This window comes from Vanessa atalanta, chromosome 10 (assembly GCF_905147765.1).
Source record: "Vanessa atalanta chromosome 10, ilVanAtal1.2, whole genome shotgun sequence".
Classification (NCBI taxonomy): domain Eukaryota; kingdom Metazoa; phylum Arthropoda; class Insecta; order Lepidoptera; family Nymphalidae; genus Vanessa; species Vanessa atalanta.
In genome coordinates this window covers 1056935-1080026 of record NC_061880.1, presented here as the reverse complement: position 1 = coordinate 1080026, position 23092 = coordinate 1056935, and the positions used below count along the sequence as shown (strand labels likewise).

General features: G+C 30.7%; 3 protein-coding genes across 3 annotated transcripts in view; 2 read left to right on the top strand and 1 right to left on the bottom strand.

Moving 5' to 3' along the window:
• Nucleotides 1–2516: 2516 nt before the first annotated feature.
• Nucleotides 2517–5456, bottom strand: LOC125066936 (ras-related protein Rab-39B). The gene is made up of 3 exons (XM_047675266.1): nucleotides 5250–5456; nucleotides 4827–5178; nucleotides 2517–4513 (listed from the first exon to the last, which is right to left on the bottom strand). Exons 1-3 carry the CDS (start codon nucleotides 5355–5357, stop codon nucleotides 4305–4307), a joined length of 669 nt encoding a protein of 222 aa, XP_047531222.1. The 5' UTR covers nucleotides 5358–5456; the 3' UTR covers nucleotides 2517–4304.
• A 149-nt stretch (nucleotides 5457–5605) lies between these two features.
• On the top strand, nucleotides 5606–7498 carry LOC125066844 (THAP domain-containing protein 1-like). The gene is made up of 4 exons (XM_047675132.1): nucleotides 5606–5980; nucleotides 6063–6177; nucleotides 6288–6480; nucleotides 6772–7498. The coding sequence occupies exons 1-4, from the start codon at nucleotides 5911–5913 to the stop codon at nucleotides 7429–7431; spliced, it is 1038 nt and encodes a 345-aa protein (XP_047531088.1). The 5' UTR covers nucleotides 5606–5910; the 3' UTR covers nucleotides 7432–7498.
• A 636-nt stretch (nucleotides 7499–8134) lies between these two features.
• LOC125066674 overlaps nucleotides 8135–23092 on the top strand; it is a 176158-nt gene continuing 161200 nt past the window's right edge. The window contains exon 1 of the mRNA XM_047674884.1: nucleotides 8135–8417. The gene's annotated coding sequence lies outside the window, so the exon portion shown is untranslated. The remainder of the gene's footprint in view (nucleotides 8418–23092) is intronic.

Sequence of the window (23092 nt, the reverse complement as noted above, 5' to 3'; positions counted from 1 at the left end):
GCATTTCTTACTGGCACAACATGGCATCATATTCAGGCATCTTTCGTAACTCTGCAGTCACAAAATCTCCAAAATGATCAAATTCGTCTAATAGCTTATTCTTCGTATTGGACATTTTATATAATCTTTTAATAGCTTCGTTTATGCTGTCTAATTAGCATTTTCGAAAGGGTGCTTCAAAAACGAATGTCGCTGAGGTCTGAGAAGAGCTGGGTCGGACAAAAACTTTTCTATCGATTGATTCTGATATTGTTGATATCACTTCATCTCCAACTAGTTTCGTTATGAATATCCTGGAATATATATTTTTTGTTATAGTTGCAAACAAATATAGAGTAAAAAATTGCGTGACGATTGGATGAAAACAAAATGAATGAACTTTCTATGAAAAGACTGTAATTATACTAGAGATTAGCAAAAAAGCTATACTTTTAATAAAACACTTAACATTGTAAATAAATTAAACATAATCTGAATCTGGCAACACTAAAAGCCACTAAGCAAATAATTGATGGTATTTATGTTTCATTCATTCTTGTTAATATAATTTTTTGTAGGATAATGAAGAGCAGTTAACCAACAGTTAAAATAGCAATAAATTGATATGAAGGTGGAGGACGGAGAAAAGTTTTCTTATTAATAATTTTATATTAAATTAAAGGCTAACGCAGGACAAACATATTTTTATTAATATTGAATTTTTATTTTCAATAAATAACTAATCAGATAGTATAAAACAAAAAAAGAGTTAGTGTTAACGTCAGGGAGTTTTTTTATTTATGAAAAAATTTAAAATTAACAAATACAAATTTTGATCGAACAATGATCAACAGTTATCGAGATTTTGCTTAAATGCTGCTTGATTACAGTTGCCAAATGTGATCTGCATGGGTTTTTATAGTCACGTTTGACCAAATATTTATTTGTCTAATCAATCCAGCTACTGTTAGATTTCTTGTCCCAAACGTACGTCAAATGGAATCGCTAGCAAAGCGCGCTAAATAGTAAATATATTAAAAGTTAACATAACTTCTAAAATATATATTTGAGTTCTGTCTTAAAGTGGCTTTCTTTCCAGCTTAAAAACATCTTTATGAGAAAATACTATTTTTATTTTAAACCATTCAATATTTCTTATTATGAATTCGACTATACGACTTATATAATTAGAAGTAAATAATGTATAGATACGATTCACGACACAGTCTTCGATGCGATAGAATATGAATTCGAGAGTTATTGATTTATTGTTTGATAAGCCAGACAGGGTGGCCGACTTTTACCGATTATCCAGTTTAAAATTTAGTACTTACTAAGCATGAAAAGCTTTCTTTTGCAATTGTGACAGCCCTCAGAAATTAATCTGCTTGATTAAACCAATTTAGTGTTGGTTTATAAACATCGTCATATCCAGTGCAGCTCTTTTTCGATTTAATGATTAATAGTAGTTCTCTTCTGTACATTATGCGGATACTTTTAATTTTATTCTTAATATCAGTTTGAATTACGTTTCGGTTTAATTCAGCAATAATTTCTTGAATCGCCTTCTCTCGAGCATCCCTATTTTTATGTACCCCAGAATTCTTGTTCCAAAGACAGTCGCGTTGTTAATATAGTTCCAAGACCATACATAACATCTGCTTATAAGACAAGATTGCCACCACCTAGGTGTTGGAAACTTAATATTCATTAAACCTCAAACTTACAGGAAAAATTAGTGCCATACAGGTACAAATCGTTCGAATTACGAATAAAATTTAAAATCTTATTCTTAATATTGTTCACATTCGCCACCTCCCACAGGTATGGCATTATCAGACTTCTATTTATGATCATACAGGGAACTGTTAAAAAAAGTTTCAGGGTGGTACAAATCGTTTAGCGAAAAAACTCCTTTGCAGTGGTATGGCGGCCATTGGGAACTGTCGGAAAAGTATGGCAAGGTGATTTTCGTGAATGGCTACTCGACGATGATAAGCTATGCAAAAATTAGCCTGGTACAAATGGTTGAATTGTTTTATTTAAATTAATATATCCGCGTCGGTATGGCGGGCTGTAAGTCACACCCGAGAAGTATGACATTACGCTACCGCCTACTTCTTTTTTTTTCGACTATCTGAAAATACAAGCATTTTTGTGAAACAAATCGTTCGACACTCGTTATTTATCCGACGCGTTCGATTAACGCCCACGCGATTGGGCCGCCGGTGCGAGCGCTATGACCATCGTTTTCCTTTTTGCCTTTACGTAATTAGACCGCTGAAGAACCGCCAAACTGGTACAAATGACCTAGTATTTTGTGTCATCATCTCCCGATCCAATATATGATGGAGATAAAACCGTACGAGAATATTTTCTTCGTAATATACGAAAAATTAATACTAAACAATTAAATGAATTAGGTCTTTTAACCTACATCTATTTAACTATTATTTTCTAAATTATCCATAACATGGTATATACATAATTAATGAACATGAGGTTTATAAGGATAATTAAATTAAAGTTTAACAAAATAATTAACAAAACATTTATTTTCATTTATAAAAGCGTATAATAACAGCGCTATGACGAGATAATTGCATTATTAAATAAACCTGTGACATACATTATTTGTGTTTTATTAATTAGTATATACCTACTTTACACATATAATGTGATAAAATAATTGTGTGTTGCGTTAATATTTACGTATTTTACTCATACGCTGGTTGTACATAGGTTAACTTTAGAATCCACACATACATATATCGGACAAACTTTAATATGTTAAAAACATATTAATAAAAATAAAACAAATACTAATTTATTATTAGTAAACCCTTGTAGTGACAGTAAAGACTTATGTATTAGAATTAACTTTTTTTTTACATCAAATAAAGCTTCCATTTCGAAATCAAGGTGACTGAGACTCTGGACGGTACATTTTTCTGCAATATCAGTGTCTCAAACTTTTTGGAAAACCAATATTGTTTTTCAACAACACAAATTTAACTATAATGAGCAATTAATTAAGCAATTCTATGTATTTTAAAAAATAATTATCAAATTCACAATACCTTAATAAAACCGGTGCCAAATTAATGCAAACATTTTTTATCACTAAACAAACTAATTGTAATTAATATTTTACTTGCCCCATTATATATCTTGCATTCCACAAAGGCACATGATGCAACAGATCAACTGTTGTATATTTAATGTTGGTAATAATGTGTCCTTGATAACAAAATATATAATTCCCAATTGTTAATTCAATTTACTCTAATTTTAATTAAAATATAAGGGATTATTATTCTTACAAAAACTATCAATAATGGGTGTTATACTGAGAATAGACATTTAATTTTACCTTATTAGTGACTGATTTTTCAGTCAACTTATATAGGAAGAATAAAATTGTTATTTTGACTAAATTTCTCTTCAAAAATAATCAAAATATACTAATTTAAATTATTTCAAATAATAGTTAAATAACCATTGAAAAATTAGCATTTAGCTTAAACACCGTAAATTCTGAATACTTGGGACAAACGGAATTACTAATGTATCAAAGACTAGAGGTTAGACTATACTGAATAAGCTAATTAATTTACTCATTTCTATAGTGATTTTCTTGTGATAATTATTATATTTATTTACAAATTGGTAAAAATCTTGTTATCTCATTATTTATCTTTATATTTTGATGTAAAAAACATGTCTATCCTCAGCAATCATTGTTATAGCAGGTACAAAACTTCAACTACTCCAAGTGTAGTTCATTGTTAGTATTGTCACTTAAATAATTTAAAACTAAAATAACTTTTTGAACAGATTCAGATATGATATCCAACTCTTTGGTTCATTTGTGTATATAAACTGAAATATATGAAACTGTTATGTTTCAAAGTTGTTACAATAATGGCAAACAGTATTAACGCAAATTGTTCAGAATCATATACATAGAGAAAACAAAGGAACATTTGGCATTAAGATGAAAAAAGAGCATTAAAATATATTTATTTACAGCCAAGTGGAATTCTTAAAAGAAATAATAAATGATATCTATTGGCACTATTATAATATTATTTTTAAACTTCGGAACATGTCTATTTAGTTAATATGTAAAAGTAAGTAAGGTAATCTACAGCATATTAAATGTATATTCTGAAGGGCAGATCTACTTAAACATACTTCCAGAATTATGACCTGAGGACGATGACGCATCAAGATGATGTGTCAATCACATATTCAATAAAGTTATACTTATGTTATCATAAATCTAATATGAGTCAATATTTACATCTAAATATAATATTTGTCTAACAGCAGGTAGACTGAACTGTCTCCGCTTCAAGCAGGTTAAAGTCCATACCATTGGGTCGGTTGAATCCTGTCTTGATGCCATCCCAACCATCTTCCACCTTGTATTCTCCGGTTTGTATGCGATTGTAAACTTCTTGAGCGACAAGAATAAATGCTTGTTCGACATTTAATCCTGTTTTTGCAGATGTCTCCACATGGTGTAAGCCTGGAAAAACATAAAGAAAAATATATGTATCCAATATTATTTAGCTATGCAAATATGATAATTCTTTTTCTACACATATTGTACTTTACTTCTTAGTTGATTAGTATTGCTTTATATTCAATTTATACACATGCATTTCCTAATTAGGTCAAAACTTGTTTTTAGCCTTGATAGTGGTGATAATGGGCAACTTCCAATGATAAGTCTCATTATTTATGTTAAATGAAGTAATTAACATTTAATGAGAAAACTAAAACACATAATATATATATGTAAAATAGGTTTCATAAATATTAATATGAAAATAGATTACCATTTTCTTCGGCAAACATTCTGGCTTCCTCGCAGGATACTTCTCTTCTTGCACCGTTTTTATTATCACTACCAACGAGGTCCACTTTACATCCAACCAGAGCAAATACTGGCCGATGTGGTTCTATATGCCTTTTCGCTTCCATCATCCAAAGTGGTATATGTTCAAAACTCGACCGATTACACACATCGTACACGAGGAGAGCTCCGACCGAATTTCTGTAGTAAGATTTCGTTATAGATCTAAACCTCTCTTGACCAGCTGTGTCCCATAATTGCAATTTAATTCTTGTACCATCCTGCACTTCAATGATCCGTGCGAAAAAATCAACGCCCACAGTTGGATCGGATAGCTGAAAATTATGCGTAATTTACTTCACCTATTTACAAAAATGTTATACAACAACAAAAACATTGTTATTACCTCTGCGAATTTTCCATCTGTAAAGTATTTCAGCAATGAACTCTTGCCCACGGTACTGTCACCGATTAGAATAAGCCTAAATTGGTAATCAAATATTGGGTCAACCATTTTCTTAACATAAAACTCAGAACAACAAAGATCTCGTCTAATATTTGCGTATTGGGATGATTTTGTGAATGATGACTTTCTGACGGAAAATGTGACACAATTTTGAAGTCTTTCTGTGGCTTGCCACTACATTAATATTTCTTTAATCATGTTTTGGTAGTTTTGAATGTTAGATGATATTATTTTATCTACATTATTTAGAATCTGTACACGCGGTAAATGTCAATTGCATTTAATGTCAAATAATTTTGAAGTAGCGTAGCGTCAAGCCAGTTTTAATTTAAAATAAGCATTTTTTTAGTCCAGTATAAAGTATAATATTGGTCAATGTTCAATTTAAAAATAAATAAAATAAACTTGTTATTTCGACTTATTTAAAGCATTTGACTGTCAAAGCATTTTAATATAACCTTTAAAAGAGGCCGATACTGGCGCCCTAGTCAAGCTTTCTAGTGTAGTACTATTAATTCTTAAATAAATTTATCGTCATTGTAATGTCATGATAAAAATTTAAGTAGGTAATTTATGTCATCAAGAATTTTCTTTGATAACCATGAGTTTTAGTCAAGGTCTTGTTAAAATAAAGGATAATGAGGAAAGCCGCGCAAAGTCAACCCCTATTGGTATCTATGGCACTATTGCTATTTGTTTGACAAACTGAGTTATTTTTACAGCAAAAACAATTGTTTCTTTTTTGTTTTCCAGCCATGGTGGCACCGGAACTTAAACAGAATGCCGATGCTGATACAGAGATAACAAAAACATGTGCAGTGCTGGGATGTGAAGAATCGAAGAATATAGACTCTGAATTATTTTTTAGGTATACTAAAACTCATTTAGAAATATTTGTAACCCATATCAGGGTTTGTAATGAATGTAATTTAAAGATATGACATACTTGATTAAAATGTTATAGTTCTGTATTTAAAGGTTTCCTGAAGATACAAATCTCAGACAAATATGGACAGACCTGACAGGAAGGAACAATTGGACCCCAACAGACTACTCTTATATATGTGTGCAGCATTTCTCTGTAGATTGTTTTGAATGTAATGCTGATAATACCGTGGTTCTCACAAGTAAAGCTGTTCCCTCCTTGAAGTTGCCAAAACATGTTTTAGAGGTAAAGTTAAATATATTAGTAATAAAAAAAATATTAAAGGACCTTTTAAATGTTTATAATTAATATACAAACAATTAGAAAAATAATGTTTGTATCAGATAATCATAGAAAATGTTTTATAACACAAAATAAGACTACATTTGTTTAGTTTTATGTTATTCATGGAGTTTTTTGTCAAGGGACTAGTAGTTATTTATCCATTTATCAAATGCTTAGTGAATAAAAAAATCTTGGGTAAAATGTATTATAAGGATACTTTCCTTACCACTAAAATGTCTGTAACTATTTTAGGTTGAATACATAGATGAAGAGACTCTAGATAATGAATATGAAGATGAAGATTATTTAATGGACAGTGATGAATATAACTATGAAGAAGAAATGCAGCATGAAATATTGAATAACAAATCCTTAACGAATGGCTCAGTACATATTGACAGAGCAACAAATAAATCTAAAGAAGACGATGGCCTCGAACTCCTAAAGCTTTTCACTGAAGTCCAGAAGATGCAAAGACAAGCCGTCACTTTAAAGGAGAAATTAAAATCGAGAATGAAAGTTTTCAAAAGACAGAATAGATTTTTGTTACGCGTTAAGGAAGTAATAGAAATGAAGAGGAATATATTGAACCAGAAAAGAAAGAAAAAGTCTAGAATTTTGCTATCGTTACAGGATAAGATTAGGGAAGATACAAATGGCCTAGTTTTAGCAATGCCCACTAGACATACGGATGATTTGAAAAATTTTGCACTTAGTATTTACAAATATTCACCACAAGCATATATTTACATTAGAAATACTTTAAGGACGATGTTGCCGAGCACAGAAGTACTAGAATCATGGGTATCTTCAGGTTATGAACCAAAAAATGTTTTATCTAATAGTAATTTGATTAAGGTTGTTACAGAACTGACTGATACCGAATTATCATGTAAAGTATCATTACGTTGATATAGTAGTAAGTGTAAAATAGGAATATTTTGTGAATAATTGAATTCAAGATATTTTCCAAGTAAAACCTCTTTGTTTTATTTATTAACGTTCATATTGGGCACTGACTGACCGAGACTGGGACTTTGTGCAAGTCTATCTGGATATTATTTATTTAAAATCTTTACATTGCAGTTCCTGTTGAAAGGATAAGTGAGCCAATGTTATTACAGACAAGGCATTGTTGAAGCCATGATTTTTGGCAGATAAATTAAATTTATTATTATTATTTTTATTTCTCACTGTCATAGGTTTAGCATTTATGGTTCACAAATATTTAAATTAACTAAATATAGATAAATTAATGATACATTGTTGTAACCTTTTAATTCAACTATTTTAAAGTAAATAATTGTAGATGATGAAACATAGAACAAGATAGAAATCAATATATATATATTTTTTATTTAAAATTTTTGATTCACTACTTGGTTTATGTATGTGAGTCTAACTTGGTTTTAAGATATTTAAAGTGATTAACGCCATCTTGTGTTCATAGCGTGCGCTTGTAATTAAAATGTCAGAGTGGGAAACCTTAACAGCTTTTGTAGTTCAACAATAGATGGAGCTTTTAACTAAAATAATATTGAGAAAGAGACAGAATCAGTGACGACCAAACAAACGATTCTGAGTTCCGACTCAGTGTCAGTACCGTGATTCCCTCCGGCATGAAGTGTACTTTGGTGTGGTAACACTGGGACGATCTCACCTCGCGCGTGAACGAAAATAAATTCCCATCTGTTTAAATATTGTGCAAGTTTTTTTTTATTATTCTTCCAAAAACCCAGTTCAAAATGTGTGCGTTTTATGTTCCTATTATTTTGACAGCGTAACCTTTTTTTCTATAATTTTGTGTTCACAGTGCTCGAGTGGGTTTTGTTTTTGTATTCGTGTATTGTGAATGGATTTATTATAACTCGATTATGAAGGCGTGCGCCTCGTAAAAGGTATGTATTTACTCGTGCGGCTATTAACCGTAACTTGGTGGAATAAAGCCTTATGTATCCACGGTGAATTGGAACTACGACTTGTCGTTAGCCAGTCGCCAGTAACTGGACTTTCGCAATCACTATTCCTTAGGCGTGTGAAGCATTCCTTAAAAGTATACCACTGTACCATAGAAGTACTTCACTCAATCGTCTTTATACGTGTAAATTTTTCTTCGTCACCAATTCAACTGGCCATAAACAATATAACGCTTGTAATTAATGTTGATTCCCAATTCGAATCATGCCCACCAATCATTTCTCTTTGACTTTTATGGCTTGAGAATAATTTCTACTCAATATTCGCAAATGAAAGTATATCATATAATTTAAATATTGATGTTAATGTTTGTTAATGTACTTTATGAAAACAAGATATTGACATTTTGTACCTACCCTCAGTCTTCGACAACTTAGTACACTTTTAGGAATAAAAATATAACGAGTAAAAGAGAACAAAATAAAAATGCATTTCGTATAGTTTAACTACTACGCAGCGATTAATACTGAATTACAATAACTAGTGCTGCGCGATGAATCGTGTAATCATGGAAATTATATCTGGAATAAAAATATTTTTCTCTTTTATAAATGGCTTGTACATATTTAAAAGTGCAAACCATAACGTGGGTGGTTCTGGACAAAGATGCTCTGGTGATTCAGTGGGTCAGCCAGTCACCTATAACCTTTGTGGCTCTGCGATTAATCTTCTCTCGCTGCGGTTGCAACAATTTTAGTTTTTTGTTTAGATTTTAGACGTGTGTCTTAAAAGTAGTAGAAATATGATGTGATTATTTTTTAGGGTTATTTCAAATGATGTGATTACAATATATGAACAAGCTCTTAATTAAATAATCATTTCAGAACGTACCATAAGCATCAAAAGTATGAGAAAGTACTTAACAGTAAATCAGATGAAATAAATAACAATCTACATTTTATTTTAATAATTAATACAAACATTTTGTAACAAATAAAAAATAAAAAAATATGATCACAACTGCGATTTGATCGTACGAATGATTAAATTATTATATTTTTTTATCGTTTTTCGATTTACCGGTTTCGAGATCTTAATATATTTTATTTTTTTACGATTACACTCAATATACGGTATACACCATATTGATTAATATTAAATTATCGTGTTTTTTAATAATAATTATGTTAGAAGATAATTGCAGCACTTTTTCAATTATAAGTTTTTTTATTCAAATCAGTGTCATGCATGTAAATCCATTAGTGTTAAAAATAAGTGTGTTGGTTTTGGAATAATTATTGTAAAATATTTGATCTGCTAATTCTCTGTTCTATAAGAAACAATATAGCGAATATTACGAAAGGCGCCAAAAATATCGATAAACACGCAAACATTATACAGGATATGCAGTAGACGTAATATTTTACGCATTAAATAATCTAAAGCATCAGTCAGACGTTAGAAATCGCTCTTCCTATGTCCAAATAATACGGAAAATAACTTGTCGGATATTACAGGCAGCATAATAGAAAAACATATTTGAAATATTTATTTAATACTGGCGAGCCATCCCTGCTTCGTTCGAGTAGAGAGCGAAGCAGGGATGGCTGAAGGGATGGAGGAAGGGATGTTGTTACAACAATCTTTTACGTTTATATTGAAGTACACAGAATAACTCTGGTCTCTTTTGGGCCTGTAATACGTAGGTCAACTCGTTGAAGTTTCTTCACAATTGGACGAATACCTTGGTATAGATTCATAGAAGAAAACATGCAAACGTTCATTTTTATTTGTAAGGAAGAAGATTATGTATTTTTAATTTTAAACGATGACAGAATTAGGCTATTCACGCAAAATAATACTTAGTCCTTAAAATATATATATATATATATATATATATATATATATATGTATGAGAACGATACTAATTTTTATTCCAGTCAACAAAAAAAAAAAGATTGATTTCGTATATTACGTAATTTTTTATTAAAATTAAATTAAAATAAAATTAGGCATTAGCCTTGTCGGGTTTGATTCGCGCATTTACAATAAGTTTTAATAATTAATGTATAGTAACAGATAAGAAATACTTTACTATTTAAATTTTATATGTCTTGTTATATTATCTGTTGAAAAATTTTACTTCGACGTAGAGTAAGTTAAGAGTGACCAAATACTTTTTATTTTATACGACGTTAAGACAAATTGCATCTACCGTAACCATGAGCTGGCTATCCTGGTAGCACTCTGAGCAAAGTTGGATTAAATTTGAAATGAAATTGTACAAATTTAAATAAAACCAATATCATATATTTCATAATTTTTTAGTCACATCTTTCATCGATATTTATACTTTGTTAATTCAAGATAAATTATTATTTAAAACAAATCGAAACTGTATTTATATTTTTATATTATTTTGTGTATATACTATCTATTACAAAACAGTTTGTATTATTATTTTCTATGTAAGCTTAGTTGCACTGTTTTATGCAATCAGTGCAACTGAACCCACCGTCGGTTAACGTTGTTACCGTGTACTGAACTACTAACTTTCACTTTTGATATTATTAAGTAGTTAATTTTCTACGAAACTTATAAATAAAGTATAATTTAAACTATATTACATTTATAAAATAAACACGTTCATATATATATTTTTATTTATATGACTATCATTTAAAAAAATGTAAATTCAAAACGGAATAAAGCATAAATTTAGCTGTTATCTGTATAGAGCAGTACCTGTAATCTCATTTCAAAAATACGAAATAGCTGTTCTTTACTTCTTTACAAACGCTGATTAAATATATATTTTTTTATAATAGCCGGATTGCACGACCGTCTGAGGAGTAGAATTAGAAGTTATTTTAACGTCTTACAACGAAACGTGGACAAAGAAAATAAAACGTGCCATGAATGGGGTAAAAATAGCCGGCCACGTCGAGATTATAGTGATAACTGCTAACGTTATCGTTAATTGCTTTAGGAAACGTTACGTTCTTTTAACGATTTGTCTTATTCTGTAATCGAAATGTAACAAATACAGATTATAATATAAGTTATTATTTTTTTAATTTCGACAGTTTATTACCATATTTAAAATATTGCGGTTAAACATCTTTTTTATTCAAATAAGATGTATTTTATTTAAGTAAACATTACTTCCCATCGCTTCAATAGTAATCTTGACGTATTATGTAGGAAATATTATAATATTAACTAATGCATGATTATGTCAGAAAACACGTATTGTGAATGATTTTGAATAAACAGAAAAAAGTACTCATTACGCAACTCCGGCTTGACGTAACAAGTCATGGGTCAGTTCTCAAGTAAATGAGTGGGAAAATTCTGGTTACGTTAAGTTTACACAAATAATAGTCTTATTATTTTATAAAATAATTTAATGTAGAGAATTTGTAGTTAGTAAATTCATGTTAAGCCTTAAGTAAATAAAAGTTGCTTAGTTTTGTTTTTTTTTTTAGTTTTATTTTAGATTAGCGAAATCATATGTTCGGAAGCAATCATTAGGTTTAGTCATAATATGTAATATGCCATAAAATATAATGTTTTCTAAAATGATTTATTGATGTTTTTTATTTGTAAGTTAAAACAAGCTTGATAATATAGACTGTTTCACATATTGTAAACAATGTGTAATTACTATCCAATACACAATGAATTAAAAAAAAACAGTGTATATGTTAATTCTTATTCCGTGGAACGAAAGAGTTCCGATTCACTTTTAATCTATGTTCATTATTCACGTAAGCAAAATAGCACCAGTTTGTTTACATTCTGATACACTCAGAATCCCGAATAAGATAATTATTATTAGATCATTTACCAATATGTGTCTACCGACCTTTCGAAAGGTCAGTGTTTCGTCGACCCGGAGATGTAAAAATAATATGCCGAAAACCGGCTTAACATCATATTCATTTTGAACATTAATAAATATTGAAAATATCTAAAAACAAAGGAGTTGACTACTAAAAAATATACCAATATGTAAAGATATTGATATATTTTTTTGATTCCTGTAGTCATCGTTTCTTTTCATTATCTGTTTCCTCAGCAAAATGTAAATTGATTTCGTTTAAAACCTAAATCATTATTGCACAGGATAACGAATTTGTTGCAAGCGTGTAAAGGCCTTTATTCCTTGAAGCGTTCTCTTTCTGGCAACTTTTTTATCAGAAAATCATATATAATATTTTAAATATATATAATATCGTAAATGATAATATTCTCCCTAAGCTTATAGTAAACGATAAAATTATTAGTGATGGTACGGAAATATGTGAAACTTTTAATTCTTACTTTTCGTCAATAGGCTCCATTTTAGCTAACTCTATACCAACCAAATACCATAAAACAAGTACTTCATACATGTCATCCTCATACAAAAACACGAAAACACTCACAAAATTTACAATATGTACAAAAGATGAAATAAAAACAATCATTAAAAACCTAAATACTAATGCAAGCACAGGTGTCGATGGTATTACCCCTAAAACAATTAAATGTGTTAATGATGTAATAAGTGAAAACTTAACGCTTTGCATTAATAAATGTTTCAGAGACGGTGTATTCCCAGATAGCTTAAAGGTGGCTAAAGTTATCCCTATATATAAAGCTGGCTCGAGGACTGACCCTGGGAACTATCGTCCTATATCGGTTTTGCCCGTTCTATCAAAAGTATTTGAGCAGGTTTTGTACACGCGTATATATAATTATCTCACTGGAATAAATTTTCTTTATAAAGGTCAGTATGGGTTTCGTGCTAAATCAAATACTCTTGCAGCTACAATTGATCTAATTTCTAAAATAAAATTTAATATAGATCAGAAAAGGATAGCTTTAGGTATATTTATTGACTTGAAAAAGGCGTTCGATACCGTCTCACATAATATCTTGCTTCATAAATTGCAAAAAATAGGTGTATCTGGATCAGCTTTTAGCGTCCTTAAGTCATACTTAACGAACAGAAAACAAATAGTAAAAATTGAAAATTTCAAAAGCAGTTCATGTAATATCAATTGCGGTATACCTCAGGGGTCAATCCTAGGCCCTCTATTATTCTTAAACTACATTAACGATATTGGTAATTTAGGATTACACGGAGAAGTGTCATTATACGCAGATGACACATGTCTGTTCTTTTTTGGAGACTCAATACATGAGATAATTTCGAAAGCACAAGCAGATTTAAATATACTAAATGAATGGTTCCAATGCAATTTGCTGAGTATAAATGTTACGAAAACCTCCTATATGCTTTTTACTGCTAAAAATAAAAAAATCCCTAACTACGAATTCCTAACCATAAATAATATTAAACTTAAAAAATCAGAAACAGAAAAGTATCTTGGTTTACTCTTAGATTCCAAATTATCATGGCAACCTCATTTAGATTATTTGCAAACTAAAATAACATCACTGACTGGAGCTTTACGCAGGTGTGTTCGATGTATTCCATATAAAGTTCGAACTATTATTTATAACTCATTAGCTAAACCCTCACTTGAATATTTAATAGAAGTATGGGGATCTGCACACAAAACTAATTCAAAAGATTTACAAATATCACAAAACAAACTATTAAAAACACTACACCAACTGGACTACCGCTTTCCAACCAATGAACTTTACAAGAAAACTGATACACTATCTATAGCACAATTATACAAATACAAAACATGCATACTTATAAGAAAAATTCTCTCAGGATCTATACACACACAAACTACTTTTAAGACTAAATCACATAAATACTATACACGAAATATACATAAATTACAAATACCTAAGTCTAGAACTAAACATTATGGTAACAAAACTATACAATTTGAGGGAGCGCTAATGTACAATAATCTACCGAGAGAAATATTTAACGAAAAATCTTTTTTGAAATTTAAGGCTAAATTAAAAACATACTGTCACACTTTATAATTATATTTGAATGTTTGTATAAATAAGGTCACCATTAACTATATATATGTTTTATTATTATGTTACTAGTTTAAGTTTCCTATGTAAGTGAACTTTGTTCTTAATGGGAAATAAATCATCTCTAAATCTAATATTTTAAAAAGGTAGTGCAAATTAAACATACTACAGACATATATAATTTTTATAATATTATACACATACGTAACAATATATAATTTATATTTCTTTAGAAAAGAGGTTTTAATTAAAAATATTATTTATAAAAAGAAAATGAATGTGGTACAATATTAATTCCACTTGGAACACAACAAGCGTAACAAATCAAGATGAATTATGTGAAACGAAAATCTGGCTATTTTGGTTTCATCCATTTCACCATTTCGTACTTTCAATAACAGTGAATCAGGGCGGATTCGGGAGTTGATCCAAGTCTCCTTTGCGGATTGCCTTCATATATATCTATATATACATACGTTATGTTTTAGAATTTGTTTCCAATGGTCTCGTGACAATGTGTTCCCTAACTGAGCATGATATGAGTCTGAATCAGCCCAGTAATAATTAGTAGTAGTAAGTCGAGTCTAGTTATATATGTATATATGTTTATTATTTAAAAAACATAAGGCAAGTTGAAGTTGCATTATGTTGCGTTCTGCAATAAAGTTATATGTATATTGTAACGCTTACCTACTTAACAAATTATTTTATGTGTAGTTCTTGACTGATTGTTTTGTTACGATGGTCGGTGAAACACATATCATAGTTTATTAATATATTATAAAGAGGAAAAAAAATGTTAAATGAGTAAATGATAAATTTATACTTTTTTGCTTTTATTTGGAAATGTATTCTTTATAACTTCCGATTTGGTCCCATTTAAATATTTAAACAAAATTCAACAAATTAAAAAAAAAAAAATTATCACTAAGAAATCATATTACTATTGAAGTTACGTATGAGTGTCTCTTTTCATGGTTTGTCTTCAAATAGAACAAGTGCAATAAAGCTATTGTTCTAATTACGTCAAGTTTTAATGTTAATTTTATAAACCATTAAGCGCTCAAAATAACGCGTCCCTAAATCTAACATAAATCGTATAGTGTATGGGATCATTTATATTTAGGCCACGCGCACATACCTACTCATTTTATGTTTACACAGTTATACAGGAGTGTGAACATGTCATTAAAATTAAACTGCATTTTGTATTGTACCTTAAAGTTTTGGAATAGGGTTAAAAATTGAATATCTTTATTAAGTAGAGGGTTATCCCATAGACTCTAAGGAAGTTGTAACGGATATAAGGAATTTTTATGCGCATCTCATTATTCAGGGCGCTGTTTATTTGTTTTAAAGGCATCAGTTTTCATATGCTCGAGTTGTATTCGAGTGAGACGATGAAGGATTTATTCTATTTTTAACTTTTTTTTATTATTTAGGTTCTTTTAGTCTGTATTTACCTACTTGGTTCATGGGTTTTGACATTTTAATAAAAAAACGAAATACTGTCTAAGAACACCTGTATCGATAACACGCAACTTTTCAGGTAGTCAACAAGCATGATAGTGTCAATATCGGAATCAAAAAACACAAGTTCAATGCAACCGCTTTCTACGTGATTTCTGTATCTGCTTCAAAGCCAGCTCAGTCATCATTACAACCATCACAATCACATCCGATCCACAGTACCATCATCAAACAAGCATTGTACGAGCGAACAAATAAATAAACCCAAATAGATAAGAAATTATTATCTGCATTCAAAATTGACTTTCAGCTCTTTTCTCTTGTAAATTGAGTAATTTGGAGTTTAATTCGCTAAGTCGCTCTACTGCGTGATGACGCATGCCTTTGAGACACGTAATTAATCATAAGCGCAACAAATAACATGTTGGTTACAGTGAGATAGAATTGAACCCGCGACCTGTTCTAACCGGTTGGTTTTGGTTCAGTACAAGATATTTTTCCCTCCTTAAATCTATTAAATAGACTAAGCCCATAAAGTTTACTCACACGCAGCCCTTTTAAATATATAAAAAGTATCCTTATTATACTACAACGATTCCATAGACAATCATTAATTTAAAAAACCAATCAATCATGTTTCTAGCAAAGTCCTCTATGACAGTATTAATTTTGTTTTATAGTAACTCTAGGTTTAATTATTATAGAAAAGATTGTATGTAAATAAAATAAAAATTTTCAGCGGACAAAGTCGCGAGAAACGTTTAGTATTTCGTAATATTAATTAAAATATCTGTAACTGTGCATGACGGGCGTGAACGCTACAACATTGTCACGTTTAACACTTTAAAATTTTATTACGCATGTTAAAACGCGACAAACATACGTATATAAGTAGGTCGAGAGTTGTTAGTAACGTGTAATAGTAAAAGCGATATTTAAAAAAAAAAAATTTAATTGCTAGCAACACCGAGAATTTTAATCGTGTTTAAATGAGAGTCGAACGAATAATATATTCGGAAACCCAACATGAAATATCAACATATTAACCATATGAAAAAAAATATATATCCCTTGTAGGTACAGTGGAAAATTACACTGGTTCACTCACACTTAAAACTCAACATTACTAAGTACTCAACAATACTAACCGCTATATATAGAACTCTATTTAGCGAGCGAATAAATGACGATCGGGTGGTATCTACCTAGACGGGCTACCATCCTAATACTATTTTAGAATTCCGTATTAGGTACATCGTAAATCGAATAGCAGTAGTTTAAAGTTTTATCCTCATCCAATGCAAATAAACTCTTATAATATATAGTTCATAAAATATTTTTAATCTACATTTTCGTTCGAAAATTTAAATGTCAGTACATTATTTGTAGAATACTATTTCTGGTCAGAGTGCATTTTATGCTTTCAAGAAATATAAATACAAATGAACAAGAGGTAAAAGTATCCAACGGTTCGTTAAATAACGTCTCGTGGACTTGTTTTATAATAAAAGACTTTCAAAATCTTTTAAATTCTGAATAGGTAATAGATACATTAATTATTAAAAAAATAAAAACTTTCTTTTATTTATTTCAACTGAAATTAATTTATTTTATTTTTGATGTAAAATAATTTAGGAACAAAACGACAAAAAAGGAATACTTCAACGTTTCAGATATGTAACGATTAAGTGTAACATTACTGACCGAACAATTCACCTCTCAAGAGTACATGCGCTAATTTTTTTGCATAAAAAAAATAAAAATAAAGTTACAATGAATATATTTAAAATATTTTTGTAACAGTTAGTGAATGTGTTAATTTTAAAGTAACGGTTCGTTTATTCAGCACACTAGACTTTCAAGACGTCGCAATGGCATATTTAATGAAAGTAAAAAAGTAATATTTGAAAATCGAATAACAATAGCACTCGGCCGCGGACAGTCGACAGCCGACTGTTAAACGAACAACGCTATTGTACGCAACGTCTAAAATAAAGTCAATTCCGTCCCGCCGGCACTATCAATTTTCACAACAACGCTTTCGGTAACGATCGACTTTTCAATTTGGGTATAATAAAGGTCTTCAAAAACCTCTTTTGGAAGGTGAAATGACTCTTTTATAATAATATTAAAGATATCAAACGTAATATCTGTGAAGTATTATGTATCCCATCAAAAACATAAATGTAAAAATGAGAGCCAAGTTAAATATTATGATATATACCTTGGTTGTTGTCTTCAAAGACAAAAGAAGTGAGATCTAAATTTGTGCCAAGTTAAATAGTCCTTCCTGAAATTTACTTATAACTACATAAAATATAATTTCTTCTTATAACTTGGGGTAATATATTGTTGCCTAAGGTCTGACTTGGCTAGTTCTCATATACGAATTATATTATAGCCTTCGTAAGTTCTAAGCCTGTTACAAATGAATTATAAACACAAATTAAGCACGCAAATATTCAATGGTACTTGTCTGGATATGAACTCGCAATATCTGGTTTAAATTCATGTTTTCTAGTGACTGGACCATCGCAGCTCTTAATGTACGTATATACTAACTAAGCAATACTGAGCTGACATCCATTCTTCTTAGATGTTCTGAGTTATAATTTGTTTATAAACACAAACTACAATTTGTGTTTATAAACATATAAGAACTAGCCAAGTCAGACCTTAGGCAACAATATATTACCCCAAGTTATAAGAAGAAATTATATTTTATGTAGTTATAAGTAAATTTCAGGAAGGACTATTTAACTTGGCACAAATTTAGATCTCACTTCTTTTGTCTTTGAAGACAACAACCAAGGTATATATCATAATATTTAACTTGGCTCTCATTTTTACATTTATGTTTTTGATGGGATATCACTACTTTTTGTATATAAATTATTAGTAGGTACTTATTAATAACAAAATTAATACCAAATGGTTTTTGTTAAGCTATTCTATTTTCTTATGTTTACGGGCTATAATTGTCTTTTTTTTATACGTTCTTATTTTTCTTGTAGGTACCTCTGAAATGTTCGAGTGAATTGCCCATTCAGTGTCCGGATTTTTTTTACGCGTTTTCTGTTTATACTTAATTTGGCCAAGTAGGGGTGGTATAACGTGCGCAGACAGTTGTACTCTACAATAGAGCTCTCTTGTGTCTTGATTTGACTTGGACCTAAATGGATAAGATGTACTCCATCTAAGTTTTTTATCTCTAGAGAGGCCAACGTAAGCCTGCTCTTTACTTAATATAGAGGAGCCTATGTCGAAAAGAGCACCGTCAAGGCGAAGGCCTTGTGATTTGTGTATAGTAGTAGAATATGCTAAGCAAATAGAGAATAGTTTCCTTTGAACATATATGTACATTACTTAATATCTGTAACTTGGTTTTGACTTCTAGTTCGCAAATTAAATTATGTTTTAATTGAATTGTTATTTTACGTGCGCTATTGCTGTTGTTGACGACCCCAATGTACTTTCTCTATTTTTCCATTGGACCCATTCACCAGTCCTTTGCTGACATCAGCATGCTTGCTCGATACTGTTCTTCCAAGCAATAAGGATCCCCGTTTGTAGCGCTAGAGTACAAACTTAAATCATTCCTGTTACGATATACATACTCTACTACAGTCTCACGAAACCTATTTTATTGTTGTATACTAATATACTCAAACAAAAAATATGCAGTCGAATAGACTAGGCAGCTTCCATCGGAAGGCATTGAAATAATTCTTATGCCACTTGCCACTCGCTCAGACACGTCCGCGTTAAGGTTTAATCGCAACGCTCCTATCCCGCTGTTCCGGCGTCGCGTCGCGCGCCGTGTACCGAAATGCCTATTATGATTATTTTTTTAAGTATAATGATTTTGAACCATTGATGTGCGCTAAATGCTAATTAATAACGTAATAAATACGAAAGTCGGCTATACTCAAAAGTAATAAAACGGAAATATTTGGATTTAAAAAACTTAAGGGTGGTATTCAACTTGTTATATATTCACGTGAAGACCTTAAAATCCACATTAAGACCGGCTGTCATAAGTTTTGATTGCTGGTTCTTACATCATTTTTTTTTATTACAGTTATTACAGGAACTAAGTATATAAGTGTTCCTATAGACCCAATAAAATGAAAAATTATAATAAAATGATAAAAAATTACCAGTTTCAGATTTTTTCCTTTATATTGGCCTAATTATCTACCTGCATGCCAAATTTCAACTTTCTAGGTCACCTGGAAGTAGGTTATAGTTTTGATCTATAGGTCAGTCAGTGATAAAAATGACGATTTTAAGACGTTAATATCTAAATAACCATTTGAGATGCGCTTATGAAATTTGGAACACATATGTATCTCGCAAGTCTCAATATATGAGCCAAATTTGACACATTTATGTCAAATAGTTTTTGAGTTATGAGGAGGTCAAAAGTGGCTCCAAATGGTTCGTGTAATATTACACACGGTGCTGCACGCAAGTTCTGCTACTAGAACTTGGCTGACACGCTACCGCGTGTCTAGATATCAGTGGTTTATATATACAGAAAAAAAATATTAATAATTATTTTATAAATACATTATATAATATGTGCAGAAAATTAAAACTATTACCCTCATTAAAAATTTCTTTAGGCTGTGTGGAATTTTAGTAGATATCATTTTTTTTCTATAAAAGCGGTAAGATTAAAAAATATATAAATTTTCATTTTTTTGTATGTTTTTTTTTCATGACATAGAGGTAAGCGTAGGAAAAATGACCATTGCACATACATTGGTAATGGGAGATATTATTTCACATATCACCAATGCCAACCAACCTTGGTATATTAAGATGCTGTCCCTTGGGACTGTACTCACACTGGCTCACTCATAATTTAAACCGGAACGCAACAATACTTATTATCGCTGTTTAGAGGTACAATTTATAAGTAGGTGTTACCTACCCAGATTGGCTTACGAAAAGACCTACCGAGTAAAAACAAAGAAGCTGTCTGCCATTATATTAAACTAGTTTTCGCCGTGTTGTGTAGTGGGGTAATCGTAGCTTTTAGGCATAAAAATCCTATGTTCTTCCTTGAGGATGAAGCTTGTTTCGTAACAAACCTTATCAAGTTCGGTTTTACCGTGTAAGATGTCAGATAAAGTTATTTTCGTATTTATATTTATTTATGGGTAACACAGTCCATTTTAAGGTTAATAGGGTCCAGCTTACTCAGTTGTAAAGGTGTATATATTGAAAGTATATCTTACATAACGTGACTGATATATTTTTTAGTAAATTAATTTCTAATCTGTCGAATGCAAATTCCGAAGCAGTGGTTGTCATAATACCACGAATTAGTAATGATAATTAAAATAATGCCTTAAAACATTTAATATTTTTTAATGTTTTATCCCCAACTATATTAATTTCGACTGATGTTTTATCTGTAATAATACTATACATACGAAAGTAACTCTATCTATTTGTCTGTTACGTTTTCACGATTAAATTGCTGAATCAAATTTAATGAAATTTGGAATAAAGCGTAGGTATAGCTATCTACCTATACACTAAAACCTACGACCGAAGATGCTGCAGGCGTAACTAATAATTTGTATAAGAGTCAAGAGGCACTGAGTATTTATATATTCGAGTGTTTAATTTGTGTTTATAATCCATTTCGTGGTCGGTAGTAAAGGAAAACACCGTATGTTAACCTTGATTTTGCGAGTGTGATTCTATATTGGAGCAGCGTGGTGCAGAGTAGCCTTACCCAGCCCTGGGACAGTTACAAACCGTTACTATGCGAAATAGGGGGATTCTACTAAGAAATTGTCACTTTATTTCAATCGAGTCGAATCGTAATCGTTGTCATTTATTCGTTTATTATTTTATTAAAACAATGAACATTTTCGGAATAGAATCGGGAACGTGTCGTAACCCTTATAAATTAGTAGAATATCCCTGTTCGATAAGTCACAATTATTCATATACACGAACAAAGTGTGCCGCATACCGCTCTGGTTTCGCAAAATACGGTAACTGTTCATAAAGATCTTGCTGCATGTGGGTACAGACGTAGATGATTGATTATCTGTGAACTAAGCTACTATTTATTATCTGTGTACGTGTATTGCAAATTTTCGTTCTGATTAAATCTTTGCTGCTTTCAAATGTTGTTAATGATTTATTTAATGTACATAGTTTATGATTCAAATATACGCTTTAAATAACGACCTGAAAATCCCCCAATCCTCTTAAGGTTTTCGAGAATATTCTACGCTTTCGGCGCTCCCATAATGCGAGTTCGTGGATGGTGAGCATACACTACATGCGACCTTCACTGCCGAATACGAAATTCATACTTAAATTTAGTCACAAGTGAAGTGATTGAAAACTCATTGGTTGCTAGAGCTTGGACTTCAATACTATTCTACGGTTAAATTTAAATTGTTCTAACCACTGGTCCATCTCGGCGCTTTCGTCATTCCATATGAATTATTAATAGTCAACTATCAAATATACTACTGATTTAAAAGTGAACGCCAACGGTAATTATAATAAAAGTGAAAATAATTGAAACGGCTATGTATCCAATTAAATTGGTTTAATTTTCGGAAGCGACTAATTGGATTGGTTAAGTTAATTTCGATTGAATAACCAAGTTACCGTTACGAGTTGAATATGTTACACGATTATGTTTGATCGTTGACTTCATATACCGATAATAACATTGAAACGACTCAATGAAATGTTTCATTTGTTAAAGAAGTGAAACTTTTTTGGGCAGGTGCATTCGAATCCGAGAAGTTATTAAAAAAAAAACTGATTTTATAGTCTGCTAGCCTATTTCCGGCTTTTGTTTTTCAATTTCAAATGCCTCTTTCAATTTGTTTGTGAAATTTTTCCGATACGACTTACTCTAAAATTTTCCTTATTCAAATGTATACAAATTGTCTTGGCGATACTGTAGCGCCATCTAGTAGCGAGTTCCAACAAATTGGATAGTATTTTATGAAGTGAAGACTTTCTAAGCCACGTCAATCACTTGTTTTATTATTGTATCTCCACAAACACGCTTTCCGTTTCGTTTTTAAAATCTTATTGATGTTATGTGCCTGTATATTTTTTTTATTGCCATCACAATCTCAATATTTGAATTGCAAATTGATGTGAAAGAGTTTGCATTGAACTCTAAGACGATGACTTCTTCATTAACTCATAGTTTGTCTTCGTTGAGTGGTATTCG

Excerpts from the sequence above, each read along its gene's own strand:
- LOC125066936 (XM_047675266.1), bottom strand. The coding sequence starts at position 5,357 with ATGGTTGACCCAATATTTGATTACCAATTTAGGCTTATTCTAATCGGT. Across the intron at positions 5,179-5,249 it reads CAGATGGAAAATTCGCAGAG|CTATCCGATCCAACTGTGGG; the intron begins GTAATAACAATG and ends CATAATTTTCAG. Across the intron at positions 4,514-4,826 it reads AATGTTTGCCGAAGAAAATG|GCTTACACCATGTGGAGACA; the intron begins GTAATCTATTTT and ends ATGTTTTTCCAG.
- LOC125066844 (XM_047675132.1), top strand. The coding sequence starts at position 5,911 with ATGAGTTTTAGTCAAGGTCTTGTTAAAATAAAGGATAATGAGGAAAGC. Across the intron at positions 6,178-6,287 it reads GACTCTGAATTATTTTTTAG|GTTTCCTGAAGATACAAATC; the intron begins GTATACTAAAAC and ends CTGTATTTAAAG. Across the intron at positions 6,481-6,771 it reads TGCCAAAACATGTTTTAGAG|GTTGAATACATAGATGAAGA; the intron begins GTAAAGTTAAAT and ends TAACTATTTTAG.